The sequence below is a fragment of the Brassica oleracea genome, chromosome C9, assembly GCF_000695525.1.
Source record: "Brassica oleracea var. oleracea cultivar TO1000 chromosome C9, BOL, whole genome shotgun sequence".
Classification (NCBI taxonomy): domain Eukaryota; kingdom Viridiplantae; phylum Streptophyta; class Magnoliopsida; order Brassicales; family Brassicaceae; genus Brassica; species Brassica oleracea.
Window position 1 is genome coordinate 29819035 of NC_027756.1, and position 16583 is coordinate 29835617.

Genomic DNA, 16583 nt, shown 5'->3' on the forward strand with positions numbered 1-16583 from the left:
CGAAGGTCGGATATCACAGCTATACGGAAGATACGGGAGTTGAAGTAAGTCGGACAGGCCGGGATCAGGTCGAGCTCGCCGGGCGAGCCGACTCGCGTGACGGCCAAACTCGCTGGCGAACGCAACCACGCGACGGTTCGCGATGGCTGAGCTCGCCGGGCGAGTGTAGCCACACGGCGGTTCAGCCCGCCGGCGAGCTGACCAGCGCGATGGTTGAGCTCGCCGGCGAGCTGACCCGCATGACGGTTCAGCTCTCCTGCGAGTGGCTTTTGTGCGGGATTCGCTCGTTCGTTCACTTCCGATCTTTCTTTCAGTGAATATTTTGCGAGAAATCCGTGAATAAGAAATAATCATAGCCGTTGATTTCGAAATAACCATTTTTGACCCCAACAGTTAGCCCCCCAGCCCGTAAGACTCGGAGACGATTTTGCGGGCGATGAGATTCGGAGAATTTGGAAACCTTATTTATAGGATAAGAAATTAGGGATTTCATGTGAGGGAATGAGGTAATTAAATTAATTGTAGTGTGAGAGCATGAAGGACATAGTTAATAGCGTAAAGTAAAGACAATGTTTCAATGATGAAGCAAAGTGTTACAAACGGTTATTCTATACTTTGTGGAATCCATCGAATATAAAGAGAGAAAGGCCGAGAAGAAGGAGAATACACTGAATGGGCTGCGAATTTAATTGGTTTACATTAGGCTTTGTCAACTAATAGTTATCTTTCTAATTTAGAGTGTGAATATTGGGCTTTCTTATTTTTAGATTTAACTTGAATGGCCACTCAAATTTGTTTCTTATTTCTTCAATATGTAAATGTCTTCGTTTGGTAGAGTTGACAGATGGCACGATTTGCTCGCCCCTTCTTCAGCGGTGGTTTTTTAAGAAGACAGAAAAAACTCTTTTATTAGTATAGATAGATGTTATTTTCTTCACATTTGCCTTTATAATAGTTTGATTCAGTTATTTTATTATGTATTATACATTTTCATCTTTAATTTATTTTTTTAATTTTAAAAATACATAAACAAAATTTGGTCACCAATTAAGAGTAATCCTAGAACTCGAATTCATAAGTAAGTAATCCAGCTCTTTCTTGTGATTACTATTATATGTCTAAACTATCAAACACCAACTCTCATTGTGGATTTAATTATTCAAGACAAGCATTAATGTTTCAATTTGACATGCTCACTAAGTTCCTATGACAACTCTCGTTGTGTCTATCAACTTAGCTCAACATGATCTAGTTCAGGTATCGAACCCACTCTCACGGTTCTCAATTATCACATAATCAGGTTTCTAGTTAATTACTCTAAACGCAAACAGTTAAGACAATCATGTGAAGGATGCAATATGATTTCCCTACCAGTTATATATTTCACAAGCTCATCAAAACCTTAGAAAACCTTAAATATAACAAGTAAACTACTCAAACATATTAAAGCAAGACATAGAGATAAACTGAATGAATTACATTAAAATAGTATAATAAGAAATACTGGAGTTCCAATCAATCTCTGAAGTTATGATCTTCTCTCCAAAAACGACTCAAAGAATAATAAAAAGCTTAGCTTAAATAGTGGCTGTAAAAATAGATATATAGGTCAATACACGTCCACAAATTTTCTTGTAATTAGTAGAAACTTATGGGCCAAAAGTGCAATTTTGGAAAAGAGAATCGGCCAGTGAAATCGCATCGGTGTTGACCGACACCAAGGAGGTGTCGATCGACACTCCTTCCAAATATCGACTCTGACTTATGTTTTCTTGCACAACTACGGGTTACATTTTCTTTAATCTCCAAATGGCTCTATGATCTCAACAATACTCCAAAATGTACCTAGACATGAAAAGACCGAAAAACAGACTATAAAATTGTGAATCAACAATCAATGATCCATCAAATAAACATATACACTGTAAGCATAAGATTTGGGGTGCCATTGGCTGTTGTTTTGCATTAATGTGTCATGGAATCTTTGTAATGGATTCAAACCATGCTCGACATTCGCCTTTAGCATGTCTTACCAGTTATACATGATCTCGTGTGATTCCTCTAAATAGTTAATCATTACGAGTTTTGTAGAAATGTCAGATTATCCATGGGCATGGATCATTATCAAATTTCAAGTCTTTTTATTTCATTCTTCTTCCATAACAAATAATCTAAGTTGGATTACATAGTGGTTGTTGGAAATATATTTAGACATGACGGAGTTGAAGAGATAGCCCACGTCCGTGAAACCGATGGACGTTCACAAGTTGCATGATTTATAGATTCGGTCGGTTCTCCGCATTTGGGACAGTAATTATCACACTGTATATGACAACTTGTTATATTCTTCATTATTGCTCGGTGCCATTGTTGGGGTCAAAATCAGTAATTACGAAATTAACGGCTAAAAATGTCTGAGAAAATATTCTTTGAACATGAAAGAATATTTTAAAATTCTTAAGAGATGTTTTATAACTATTTACAAGTTTTACGAAACAGTCTTCCGCAAAACAGAATTTGGAAAGTTTTCGCGGAACAACCTTATAGGGAAATCTATGAGATCGTCTTTCGTAAAACAACTCTCGGGAGATTTACACGAAATTTTTTACGTAAAACAAATCAATTGATACCAAAAATTCACATAAACAACTAGGAATGTCAAACAGGTTGATTTGTCACGTCTTGTCCCGTACCGCAGTGGGCTCGTCTTCGAGCAGGTCACGGCGGGTCAGGTCCGCGCGGGCTGCGGTCCTTAAAATGGCTGACCAAACCTGTACCGCAAAACATGTAGGCCTTTTCGGATCAACCCGCGGAACATAGATTTACAAACGGACATATGGCTCCTGGACGCTTCAAGACATGATTCATGACGCTTTATCAGCTTCATGACGCATCAGTATGTGAGTCTAGTCGAGGATTGAACTGGATAAGGCAATACACTTGTTATTTGAAGATTTTAGTTGGATCAAAACACTAGTTTAGTTACTTTTGTTACACTCCAAACATATTAAAAATAAACAATGCTTTAGTTGTTGAATCCAAATATTATAACTCATAAGTTCATAACAAATTATTTAGTTTTCCGAATCCAAAATTAAATAAAACTAAACACCAAATCAAGGATGCTAATCCCAAAAGTAAATAAAAAGAAAACACCAAATCACACTTCTTATTCTTCAACTTTATCACCAACAAGCGACAAAAAGATGGAGATTTCTCTTTTTCACCATCAACTTCATCTTCTGCAAATAAGAATAATAGAAGTTAGTTAAATATATATTGAAACCTAAAACTCCAAAATGTATGATAATGTGAACAAATACATATAGACAAAACTATGAAGAACCCATGGCGGGAACTAGATCTTCTTCTTCGGTGGAAAGTGAGTTTTCAAACTTCTTATGATGGCTCGAAGAAGCTCCACCAATACAGATCGATGGCGCTTGGGAGACCGGAAGCATCATCGACCCTGAAACCACCATCATCGGAGCTCCATAACGTTGAATCGCCTTCTCTCTCTCTCTCTATCTCAATATTTTAGGTGAAAGAAGAAATGGGGACTTAGGGTTGCGGGTCTTCAAAATCCCGCAGGTTAACCTGTAGCCCATCCCACTTTCGGCTCGCCCCGCTTTAAACCCGTCCCGCAAGGCCCGTAATTTTGCGGGCTTACCAAATGGTGACCCAATCCCTCCCTGCAGCAAGTTTTTACGGGTCAGGCCCGTGGTCCAGGTCCTTGATTGCCATCCCTATAAAAAACCAACAGAGATGTTAAGAGCGGGAGAAGGGGACCAACAGTGCTCAAATCGCCCACATAGCTTCTTCACATCTCCAAATCGCCCACATAGCCTTCTTCACTTCTCAAAATCGCCCACACATTGCTTCTTGTGAGATCAAATCGCCCACACATTGCTTTTTGTGAGATCAAATCACCCACATAGATCACACAAGCACAAATCTACCATATAGGTCACACAAGCTCAAATCTCCCATATGGCCTCTCCAAATCGCCCACATAGCTTCTTGTGAGCTAAAATCGCCCACATAGCCATTCCAAATCGCTGACATAGCTCACACAAGCTCAAATCTCCCACATGGCATCTCCAAATCGCCCAAATAGCTTCTTGTGAGCTTAAATCGCCCACATAGCCTCTCCAAATCTTCCACATAGCTCACACAAGCTCAAATTTCACACATGGCCTCTCCAAATCGCCCACCTAGACTCTCTCTCCTCACTTCATGAATCCAAATCCCCCACATAGCTCCTCACATCTCCAAATTGCCCTCATATACTCTCTCTCTCTCTCTCTCTCTCTCTCTCTCTCTCTCTCTCTCTCTCTCTCTCTGTGGTGATGGTGGTGGCTGTGTGGTGTTGTGGTGGTGACCAGATCTCGTCTCTCTTGTTTACTTGTTCCAGATCTGTTCAGATCTCATCCCCTTTGTCTCTTGTTCCAGATCCAGATCCAGTACTAGGCTAAGGTGGAGTGTCTCGAACCCAACCTTCTTTCATGATTCTGTATACTCCTATATGTTGGAGTTAGGTTTGATTAGACCCTGATTGGGAGTTAGGTTGATAGGACATGGTATTGCTAGGATGATAGATGAATGGATCATGATGCATAAGAACCCTCATACTGATAAATGGGACTCGATGAACTGAATTGAATTGTTGTGGTGATGATTGATTGGTAGTTGATTCTAGTATGTTTGGATGTGTTGTCCCATGTGTTGTTGTGATTGAAGTTAGGATGCTAGAGAGAAATAAATGCTAGAACGATAGATGAGTAATGATTATAAAAGTTATTGAAGTAGAACTTGAATGCGATGTGTATTGTGTGTGACACCGATAGCGGGTGGCGTCTAGTGAATTGAGTCCCAAGTACAAGTATGAATGAAAAAGGAAGGTAAATGAGAATGGGAAGGGATAAGTGAAAATGATAAGGAAGTGAAAGGATAAGTAAAAGTATGAGAGAATGATGTTAAGGTTAAGCATGGGTGGGAAAGCATATAGAGGGTCTAAGGAAAGTATGTTGGGTAGTAGTCCACGCTAGGTATCCATAGGAGATGTGGCCAATCCACAAGAATATGGAAGCACCCATAGGAGATGTGGCCAATCCACAAGAATATGGAAGCACCCATAGGAGATGTGGCCAATCCACAAGAATATGGAAGCACCCATAGGAGATGTGGCCAATCCACAAGAATATGGAAGCACCCATAGGAGATGTGGCCAATCCACAAGAATATGGAAGCACCCATAGGAGATGTGGCCAATCCACAAGAATATGGAAGCACCCATAGGAGATGTGGCCAATCCACAAGAATATGGAAGCACCCATAGGAGATGTGGCCAATCTACAAGAATGTGGGGTAGAAGCCTAGTTGGGGCTACCCACTGTTGAAAAGGACGAAAAGATGAAAAGGATGTGCATTGTAGGGTTTTTAGCTCATGGTCGGGTAACAGGGAGTTAAAGGTGTCATAGGATCGAGTCGGACTGGTATGATGAGTCGGTTAAGCCTAGGGTTTGACGTGTGTGGCAATGAGTGAGATCATTGTATTGATTGATCACTAGGTTGCTAGAAATGAATGGAAGTGAATGTGGAAAATCAATAGATGACGTTAGAAAATGATAAAATGCATTAACTGATTGTAGTGGCTAGTCAGTCCTAGTTCCCGCATAGAGTAGTATAGAGTGTCATGCGGGCAGGCTGGGCTAGAACCACTTCACTGAGTAACTTGTTACTCACCCCTCCGTTTCCATTTTTTCCTGTGCGCAGGACTGTAAGTAGAAGTATATGGATGTGGGTGTGACGGTATTTCAAAGAAGGTTATGCGCCCGTCGGCTCTCGGGACCAGTAACGGACACGTAGGGTTGGCTAAATGAGTAGACACGTGTCCATAACGCCCCTTCGATAACCCCGGTCGGACGCCGGGGGATCGGGCTGTTACAAAACCCATCCCTAAAAAGCAAACACTGAGTACTTGCTTAAGTGATTGACATGAAAACCATAATATTTCTTTGAACCATCGCGCATTCCCTGAATTTGTTTCATGCTTAAACTAAAAAGTGAGACATAGAATTTGTTCAACACAAACTTCATCTATTTTCGTTCAGCATTTATTGTCACCGGATAAAAGATACATTTACTCCGAGCTGAGACTGCTGGATCTCCCCTTAATCACACATTTAATTTTGCTTGATAAAGCTATCATTCAAGTTATACCGATAATCAGGAAGCTAAGAATTACACCATCAAGTTGCCGAAAGAACATAAAAAACAACTCTGCCTCTATGCCGATATGCATCTATTGAACACCAATATGCATACTTCCTCCGCAGCACTACAAGCATCTCTAAAAATGGTGAAGAAGCGGTGTTATGCGAAAAGAAGAACTCACCACCATTTCTCACATGACCTTTTTTTTTTTTATCAAACAAAAAGGACCTTTGGGTAACGAAATTAGTTTTGATGTGAAAACGTGCTGATGTTAGCCCACAATCGTAAGCCCATTGAGAAACGGCCCATTATAAATTGCATTTACACATCGACGAGAGACCATCTAGCTCCCTTCCTCGTCCGAATTCCGAAAGCCTCTATCTCTCTCTCATCAAAAACTTCGTCGGTTTTCGAGGCAGTGGCGCCTTGGTTTTCAAATCGGAGAAGCTAGATTTTTTTGGGAGATACGTAACCCTAATTGTTCAAGTCCAACATGATATTGAGGACTCCGCCGCCGAAGAAAGCCCGGTCCGAAGCCGGCGGCAGCTCCACCCCCACCGGGGACCAGCTCGTTATCTACGAAGATTCTCCTCTTCCTGCTCCGCTTCAAACAGCTTCTCATGACCATTCCGATCAGCACCTTTGCACCTATCAGTGCCGCCAAATGGTTGTTAAATCATATCTTCTTCCTAGCGAATCTCAACGGTGCTCAAATCTAAAGGTTTTCTCATTGTTTGTAGGTTAAATCTGATGTTCTAGATGCCTTAAGCAAAGCAGAGAAACAAGCGCAGGGGTATCAGACCATGTTACAGACTCTAAATCAGAATTTCACCCAAGCAGGTGTGTGTGTTCTTTTCAGTTTGAAACTAGAGAGAGTCTTGATTCCAAATGCTAGTTAGGTTCTGGCAGCTGATTTGGTTTCTTATACTAACAACAGACGAAGAAAGAAAGCAATTTCGAGATAAGTTCTTATACTCGGAGCAAGAACTTGCTGCTGCCAAAGGGCGTGAAAAGGTGCTTCAGGAGCAGCTCCTAATGGAGATGAATAATTCTCAAGAGCGGTATACAAAAGCACTACAGTCTTGCCATGACCTGGAGGTTGTTCATCTGTCATTTTAATTTGTTGTCACTGTCATTGGTGGCAAAAGTTTTGTTAACATAATCCTTTTGTCACCAGGTAAAGCTTCAAAGTGAAATGAACCTCCCAACGAAAGCCGAGTCTTCAGTTGCAACAGCAGAAGAAAAAGCTAAACTTTTGGAAGAAAAACTAAGTCAGTTGTCTGGTAGTGTGGAGAGGGAGAGAAATCGTCTGAATAATGATATTGCCCACTTGGGTAAAGAAGCAAAGCTTTCTGTATCTAGAATTGGTGCAGATGTAAGTATCAATTAGGAGACTTTATGTATTCACTCAAGGCTTGTTTCTCATGATATCTTGACTGGAGCTTTTCTTTGCTTTTTAGCTTGAAAGGATGCAATGTAGAGCACAGAGTGCAGAGACGGAGTCAGATCTCTTAAGATCACAGCTGGAGGATCTTAAACATAAATTTGACGAGGTAGGCTGTTTTTTGACGTAAATGTTAAATATGATAAAAACAAATCTTTATATGTTATCAACTATTTTGGTAGATTTCTCGCTGACTCATTTGACTTTTTTTCTATTTGTTTCTCTTGCAGTGTTTGCACGAAAAAACTGAAGTATACAAGAAGCTTTCGTCGTTCACTTCTGAAGCAGCTTCTCCTTCTGATAACAATGTATTGTTTAAAACTCTCCTGGAGGAACTTAAGCGCTGTGTAAGTTTGACAAAATGTTATGCTAGTTTCCATATTGTATTTCTTAACAATATTGATACTTGGTAATTGTATCAGGAAGCTGAAGTCCGAGAAGCTAGAAAGCTAAAATCACAGCAATTAGATGCTGAGCTGTTGAAAGTGAAATTACTGGAAGAAAAAAGCCTTAGGGAGAGAGCAGAATCAGAGTTATCAAAATTGCCTGAATTGCAGATAAGCTTTGACAAATTGGAGAATGAGTTGTGCTCTTGGAAGTCATTGCTAAACAACATTCCTGGTGTATCCTGTCCTGATGACGCTGTTATGAAATTCTCGGCGCTGCAAAAGTATGTCAACATAGTCTTAGCAGATTATAAGCTTATCACTAGTCTTCTTATGGTGTTGTTTCAAATAACTATACGTGCATAAAAGATTTCTCTGCTGAGAGATTTGAGATGGTCGTTATCCTCATTTTCCCGATTTCTCGTAGGTGAATAAGATATTATTTATCATAGACATTTGCAACACCACTTTGTACAAATGTAACTTTATATTTTAGAGATATTCTGGCTTGCTAGTGAAAATCTTAGGAGGTAAGTGTGCGTGAGAGCAATCTTCTAGAGTAGTCTTATACCAATTTGAGGTAAACCCTGTATCTATGATTTCCTAGTGACTTGTGTTATGTCTTTTGAAGGGAGGTTCTTGATAGCACTATGAAGATTGGGGAAGCAAGTACACGTTTTAACCAACTGGAGGCGGCTCTGGATGCTACTCAACTTGGCAAGCAGAATGCTGAAACTGAGGCTGCATTAGCTAAAGAGAAATTTGAGGCACTCAAATCTGATGTGAAGAGGATTGAAGCAATGGTACGATTGAATTTTGTTACTTGTGCTGTGTATGAGTCGGAAGGTTCATCATATCCGTATTTCATGTTGATAAATTGTTTGTGCGCTCGTAAGAAGCGGATTAATGCTATGTAAATAGAGTCAATATTCATAGGATAATATCCCAAGTGTTTTGCCGGGACATCGTTGATACAAACCTGTTTTTTTTTTGGCACTCTTGCTAACAGATATATTATCTTATAATGACAGCTTGCTTTGGTCACAGAAGAGAAAGAACAACTAAAAGCTGTTGTTAGTGAGCGAAGGAAGTCCAACAGTGACGGACCTGTGTCCGCGACAACAGATGGAACCCTTGCTGAGGTTCTAGAATACCATTATTGACTATTTTTGGTTCGTAGCGTATTCTTAGTTTGCCTTTTATTTATGTACAGAGCTTTGAATCTTCTCTTGCGAAAAAGGAGAACTATCTTAAGGAGTTGGAGAAGGAGCTAAGTCAACTTAAAGATGTCAATAGTCGTCAACGCGATGAAATAGAACATCTGAATGATAAATTAGTCAGTGAAGCAAGGAGAATGAAGTCGCTGGAACGGGATAGTGATCGCCTACGCTCTGAGATCTCTTTACTGGAGTCAAAGGTACTCAACTGTAACACAGTGTTTGAAGACCAACTCTTGACATTTTTTACTGAAAATTGAACATATTCCATGGTTAAAATGAGTTTTATGTACATCATCTTTTGTTAGTGTAAGGTACCATGAAATGTTCCATTATATTGTAAAAGCAAAAACAAAAATGCCATTTAGCATTTATATGGTTTGCTTTTTATTTGGCAGCTGGGACATGGTGATTTCTCTGCTGCAAATACAAGGGTTTTGCGCATGGTGAATACTCTTGGTGTAGAGAATGAGGCCAAACAAACAATAGAAGCTTTACAAGCAGAGTTACAAAAAACAAAAGAAAGACTTCAAGCTGTTGAAGAATTGAAGAGCCAGTCAGGTAAATTTCGAATTTTCTAACCTTTTTCCTTTTTTGATGTTGCCAGTAGTCAACAATTACAAATTAAATTAAGCCTGTAGAAACATGCATTAATTTCTCTGTGTCATAATACTCTGCATGCATTAAAAAAAAAGTCATCGTAGTTTACAGAGTAAGTAGGGGTTATTGGTTGTTGTATTTTAATGGATTTGAAAATCCAAACTAAATTTAGTGTTATTGGTTCTATGATTTTCAAATCTGTATTAAAATCATGTGTTATTGGTTTAATGATTCATAAATTCTGTATCAAATCAAGTGTTATTCAATCGTACGGATTTACTAATATATTTGATTTTATAATGGATTTGAATGAATTTGTTTGGATTTTTTAGTTAAAAATACAAAGACTCAAATCCGAGGGAAAACCTCCGGATTTGCATATTTTACTTGGATTTATAAATACTATATAGATTTCTAAATCAATCAAAATATATAAACCAGACAATTTATTTTCGTGAATATTTTCACAGGAGATGCAGGTAAGCTAGTTGATTCTCATATAACTGGAAAGATTGCTCAACTAAAAGAGCAAATTGCTACACTTGAGAAACGTGAAGAGAGGTATGTCGTTGATAAATGTTGAATACATACTTTTGTCCGACCTGTAACCTTTCTTTCCTCATACTGAAGCATGTGGAGACTATGAAACAGGTACAAAACTGTTTTTGCTGATAGGATTTCCGTGTTTAGGAGGGCTTGTTGTGAGCTTTTCGGTTATAAGGTAGGCCACTTGCTCGTAGCACTCGCATGTCTTTACTGCCTTTAATTGTGATTCCTTCCATTATTAATGATGATCATAAATCCTTGTTCACGTACAGAAACTTGTTATCTTATTCGTGGCAGATTGTAATGGATGAACATCAGCGTCCCAATGGAATCCCAGTTACTCGTTTTACTCTCCAGTCGATCTATGCTCAAAGTGACGGTGAAAAACTTGAATTTGATTACGAATCTGGAAACACTAGCATCCTAGTAAGTCATTATAGGGCAACTTTTATATATATACACTTCAAATGTTGCATTTGAAGCTTTTTTTGTCTCGGTTGATTTAGTAATACTGATTTCATCCCATCAGGACAATCAATACACCTCTCAGGGTGAGATAGCGAAGCAGGTAAAGTGCAGAACTTATTTTTCCTTGGTAACATGATCATCCTCTTAGTATAGCAGTGTACAGTCCTCATTCTATGTGTGTTGATTGCAGATAGAAATATTCATCAGGAAATTCAACTCGATTCCAGCTTTTACAGCCAATTTAACAATGGAATCATTCAACCGCCGCACGCTATACTGAGAGTACCGAGTCATTATTCCCAACTCGTTTTTTTTTTTTTTGGTTTGTATAAATTCAAATTCCGCTGAAAGGCCGCAGGCTTAAAACCAAACTCATCTATTTATTATATCCATATTTGTGGTTGTGTTATCTCTGCGGGAAGTGTGGTGATTGGTAACACTCTATTTTGGTATAAAAGATGCTGACGTGATTTAGATCAGTGTCTTTTGGAAGCTGGAAGATCTGATTTGATTGTAGACCACCTTGATCCCGATAAGCAAGTGTTGCAGTTGCTCTATATCTCTATAAGATTCCTTAACCTTTAGGATGATTTTGTATTACTAACTATGGCATCAAAATGTTAGCGAGGATCTCTAACTTTATCTGAAATTATGTTTTAATAAAAACTGTAAATGTTAAACTCCTTTTTCTTACGTTAGCAAACCTGTCTTTTAAATTCGTTACTTCTGGAGTAAAACCTCTACTATTTTATCGAATGTTGACTTGCGACGAGTACTGTCAATATAATTTTTGTGCACATAATTAGTGAGTGAGGAGCCAGTATTAGGTCTGCGTATACGGGTATTGGATCGGATTCGGTGGATTTCAGATTTTGAGGTTTTTAGTTTAAGGTTTAGTATATGTTCGAGTGATTTTATAAATTGGATTCGATTCAGATATTTAGATTTAGATATTTTGGGTCAGATCCCCTATATATTATTTGAGAAGTATTACAACTTTTTTTTGAAGCCACATGTCATCACTATAATGATTCTTAGAATCATTAGAAAAATATGTTGGTCCATTTAATTACATAATAAACTTTTTATTAAACTAACAATAAATTCATCATTAATGTACTTTATTATTTCCTTAAATAAAATTTACGGAATTGCCAAATGTTGCTAAAGTATATATGGCAATTAATGATTTTGAATAATAAATATTTGATAAAAAATAATGTATCTTCTATCATATTTGTTTAATTTTAAGCTATTAAATAAATTAAACAACCACAATAACCATATAATAAAAATTTAGATTTTTATGTATATGTTTTTTGTTTTCAGTAATTTAAATTTTTTTGTATAAAAGATACAAATGATCAAAAAACTATATGAGTAGAAATCATCATTTAATAGACATTAATATTAAAAATATACTAAAATATATTATCTATGTTAGTATCATTTAAATTTAATAACATATCCTATCAAATAAAATTTTTTTTTGGATTAATACAATTGATTTATATGTTCGCACCAATTTAATTATATTTTTAATAGTTACAGACTTTTTATTATTTAATATATATTTATTATTTTATAATATATTAAATATTTAATACATAAAATAATTTATATATATAATGTTGATCCCGCGCAAGGCGCAGATCTTAACCTAGTTCAATTAGTATAAGCCACAAAGGATCAGCAAACTTGTTATTGCAAATGTTAAAGCTTCTCAAATGCAACAAAGTTCATGATCTCGACATGAATATAACCACTGAACTGGTTGTTGTTGAAAAACATAAGTCCAGTTTGTTTGAACAATCACTTCTTCTAATTTTTTTTTTGGTTTGCATAATGTGCTGAGACGTTTTTTCTTTTACATAGCCTTTGTGATGTAGCGAAAACTTCTAGGATAGAACTAAATTCGTTGAGTCTAATAATACTAGGAAATGATCTCGACATGAGTAGAACCACTGAACTGGTTGTTGAAAAACATAATTCCAGTTTGTTTGATCAATCACTTGTTCTGATTTTTCTTTTTGGTTTGCATAATGTGCTTTGGCTGCGACGTTTCTTCTTGTCCATAGCCTTTGTGATGTAGTGAAAACATCTAGGATAGAACTAAATTCGTTGATTCTAAAAATACTCCGAAATGATCCCAACATGAGTAGAACCACTGAACTGGTTATTGAAAAACATAATTCCAGTTTGTTTGAACAATCACTTGTTCTGATTTTTCTTTTTGGTTTGCATAATGTGCTTTGGCTGAGACGTTTCTTCTTCTCGGTGGCTGCTCAATTCCTAACTTTTCGATCTTCACGGTCCCCTCTCCTCCATCTTACGCCACCGCCCTTCATCCCGATGACGAGGTGTGCCCTAATTCCGCCGCACGCAGGCTGCTATTCAAGTTCAGATCCGATGAACGTGATACTGACATCAGCTCTTCCATTTCCTCTAGATGGGCCAGGCCCATGCCATTTACAAAAGGTGTCGGCCCTTTCTCTATCTCTCAAAATATTAATTTGAATGAGAGGACCAAGCCCAAAAGTTATCTTTTGGTTTTGGTTTTATTTAATAGTTTTTCAATGAGTCTCGGTGGATTCACCGAACCTTTGATCCTAACTATTGTGAACGCGACATTATATCCATCGATTCAGAAGCGATCCTTACTTTTGTGGTTGTCAGTGGGTTCACCAATACCATCATCTAAGACTTTCTCCATGAGAAGAGTCATCTCTCCTGCTATAAAGCAGATGAAGTTGTCAAAATCTCTAACCGTTTTGTTATCTTGTGGAGCGGTCCGTACGGGGCCCGAAGATGCAACGGATTTCGTTTCGACGATATTCCGAGGTGTGGACTGTCTATCAACGTCATGATTTAATGTGACTAAGATTCAACTTTCCGTCTTTGCCGTGAACTTTACTTCAACGTATTCGGGTTTTACTCAGAATTCGCTGTCAATTTATCCTAGAGATTTCTCTACTCCTATCGTTTATGTTGTATTGTCTCTTTGTACTGTTGGTAGAACGTGATGAACTAGGAGAACACGATTTAAAAAAAAATAACTTATAAAACACGAAAATTTAGGAAATTATAGATTTAGAATATTTTCTCTTAACAGATTTTGGAGAGATTTAAGGAAAATAAACATTTCGAATCTGGCAGAACTTACATTCTGTTGTCCGTAGAATATAGAAAACATAGTAGATTATGAAATCCGGCGGTGGTAGCATAAGGTATTTTGGTAGAGAAAGTAATCATACTTTTGTAGAATATTGGTACATAAGCAGATTTTGTGATTACGTCTTCGTAGATATACTGGGAAACAATACTTAATGAAATCTATTGTAGTTCATAAATAAGGGAAATGGCAGCCGATTTACTCTATGAAGGTCGAATTATAATCATTGGTCGATTTTGATTTCTACAAACTGCAGATATCCATGTACTTAACGGAATCTACAAGCTAGGAGCTCGTAACCAGCAGATCATGGTTTCTACCCTCCGTAGATCAAAATATGAAATTGTGTTATACTAATATTTAGTCAACCAAAATATTTTTCATATGATTGTCTCTTGTTTATGTACATTTTGTATATTTTTCCATATTTTTCTGACTCTTAAAATAATTGATATGAATTTTTGAAGTTGGTCAGGGGTATCTAAGTCCAAATCGGACCAAAAAGAGATTTATGGCAAAGGGACAATGTAGTTGATTTTCTATTCTGTTTTGGCAATTTTTTTCAGATATTTTTCTGAATACCTTCTTACTCCAACACAGTTCTTTTGTCATTCTTTATTTTGAGGCCATTTCATAACCATATCAGTAAAATCCTTCATGTCTGGTGCTAATTTTGGAACTATGACAATATGATACCAATTAGTCTGTATCAGTGACGTTGCAGATAAAATAGGCCTTTGTGTAACTTTGATATAATCTGACATCATCTTCAGCACAGCTTTATCTTTGACAAAGCCTCCAAGAAGAAATGACATACTCAGGCCCGGCCCTGAAAAACTCTACAAAACCAAAGGCTGGAAGCCAAAAAAAAAATAAAGGCCGCCTAGTAGTTCCGAACCTGCTACCTTGGAGTGGTTTGCTAGCTAGTTTGACAATCCGAGCTACTGATACAAGATAATATCTTATCAAAGGCTGCAAGCAGATGCTTCTAATGTAGAGAAGTGATATCACTCAAATTACCCTAATGAGTGACTTACTCTCTCAAATAAGAAGTTCAGATGTAGTACTTAGGGATCAAATCCACAGTGATTCTAGGATTACACAATAGATTTGTAGTTTTCGAAGTAACGCTAGACGGTTATGATTAAAGCAGAAAATGATGCTAAGGTTTGGTGAACAAGGTAGTTGTTTAGATGATTGATTTTAGCTTTTGAACTATTAAAGATGAATAACTAGATTCAGATGATTTCTTAGGTATGACAAGCAATCCTTCTATGAATTATTAGGAGTTTATAAATATTAATTGTTCTTGAACTCAAACTTAATTTATAATCTATCAACTTTCGTTAATTTAGATTATCCACAGTCTAGATCTCTGATCTCAACTTTCGTTTGTTGATCAAGAGAAAATGTAGATAGATGATTCTATATGAATATCGATCGATACACCTTTCAAAACATTGATCAATGTAACTTTTGTTACGTCGATCGTTTATTCTAGCAGGCTTTACGAATGGGTTTGATAGGTTCTCTAATCTCCTAGACCAACTTTTGTGTGTATCTGGTTAATTAGATCATACTAGTTTAGTTTCAGGTAATTATCCAAGCTTCCGCTTACGCTAATTAATCCTAAGATCTAAGTTCAGGGTGATCAAGCCTAGACTTAGTAATAAGAACATCTAGATGAAGAACTAATTAATTTCCTGATTAATATTCATTTCGGCAGTACATAGATCAACTTTTAAAAAACTCTAAATCTGACAGTAAGACTACTCAGACATATTCATAAGAAACATTATGATGGTCTGAATAATACTCAATAATATAAATATAAAAAGCAAACAAAGTAGAGTAATAGAACAAAGAAGTGTAAGATCTTCTCTGTTTATGAAGTTCAGATCTTTCTCTCCAATCCTAAGCTCTCTTTCTAGTGTAGAAATGTCTGCCTCTCCAAATGTATCTCTCTAAAAGTCTATCTCTACGCAAAACATGAAAACCCTAATAAATAGCCTAATAGGCGGCCAGGGACTTATGGTGCAAATCCTGGAACTTCTTGGTAAAAATCGTAATTTCCTTAAGTTGGCTTTGCGGATGGGTCGCCGTCGATCAACGTTGATGTTGATCCGTCGATCGATGTTTCCTTCAATAATCGACTCCGCTTTGATGTTTTCAGCAATGCTTCCATAAAAGCTCCGAATTGCCTTAAATCACCACTTTACTCCAATAGGTACCTGAGTCTGTAAATACTCTAAAAGACTCAAAAATGCATATAAAATACTCTGAAAACATATGTAAATCATGGGTAAAAGTGGGTAAAATCCAAGGCATATCGATTCCCCTAGACTTATTCTTTTGCTTGTCCTCAAACAAGATATAGGACAATGATCTGAAAAAGTTTTTAGAAACATCAGGGATTCACAAAACTTAAAACTACTACTCTCACTTCTGCAAATATGATAGGTGGAAATGAATCATCACTAACCTTAGATGATTCAATGTACTACACACTATCCTAGTCACCATTACCATATATC

The 16583-nt window shown here is 37.3% G+C and overlaps 1 protein-coding gene across 2 annotated transcripts; it reads left to right on the forward strand.

Annotated features, from left to right (window-relative positions):
- The first annotated feature begins 6573 nt into the window (after positions 1-6573).
- LOC106319457 (mitotic spindle checkpoint protein MAD1) lies at positions 6574-11393 on the forward strand. Of its 2 annotated transcripts, none has more exons than XM_013757785.1 (16): positions 6574-6883; positions 6957-7056; positions 7154-7314; positions 7394-7591; positions 7677-7769; positions 7891-8007; positions 8083-8330; positions 8678-8849; positions 9078-9188; positions 9260-9463; positions 9662-9824; positions 10334-10424; positions 10515-10584; positions 10707-10835; positions 10939-10977; positions 11068-11393. In XM_013757785.1, exons 1-16 carry the CDS (start codon positions 6710-6712, stop codon positions 11155-11157), a joined length of 2160 nt encoding a protein of 719 aa, XP_013613239.1. In that variant the 5' UTR covers positions 6574-6709; the 3' UTR covers positions 11158-11393. The 2 variants fall into 2 exon arrangements, with proteins under 2 accessions (XP_013613239.1, XP_013613240.1); XM_013757786.1 differs by having other exon boundaries at positions 10343-10424.
- The last annotated feature ends 5190 nt before the right edge of the window (positions 11394-16583 follow it).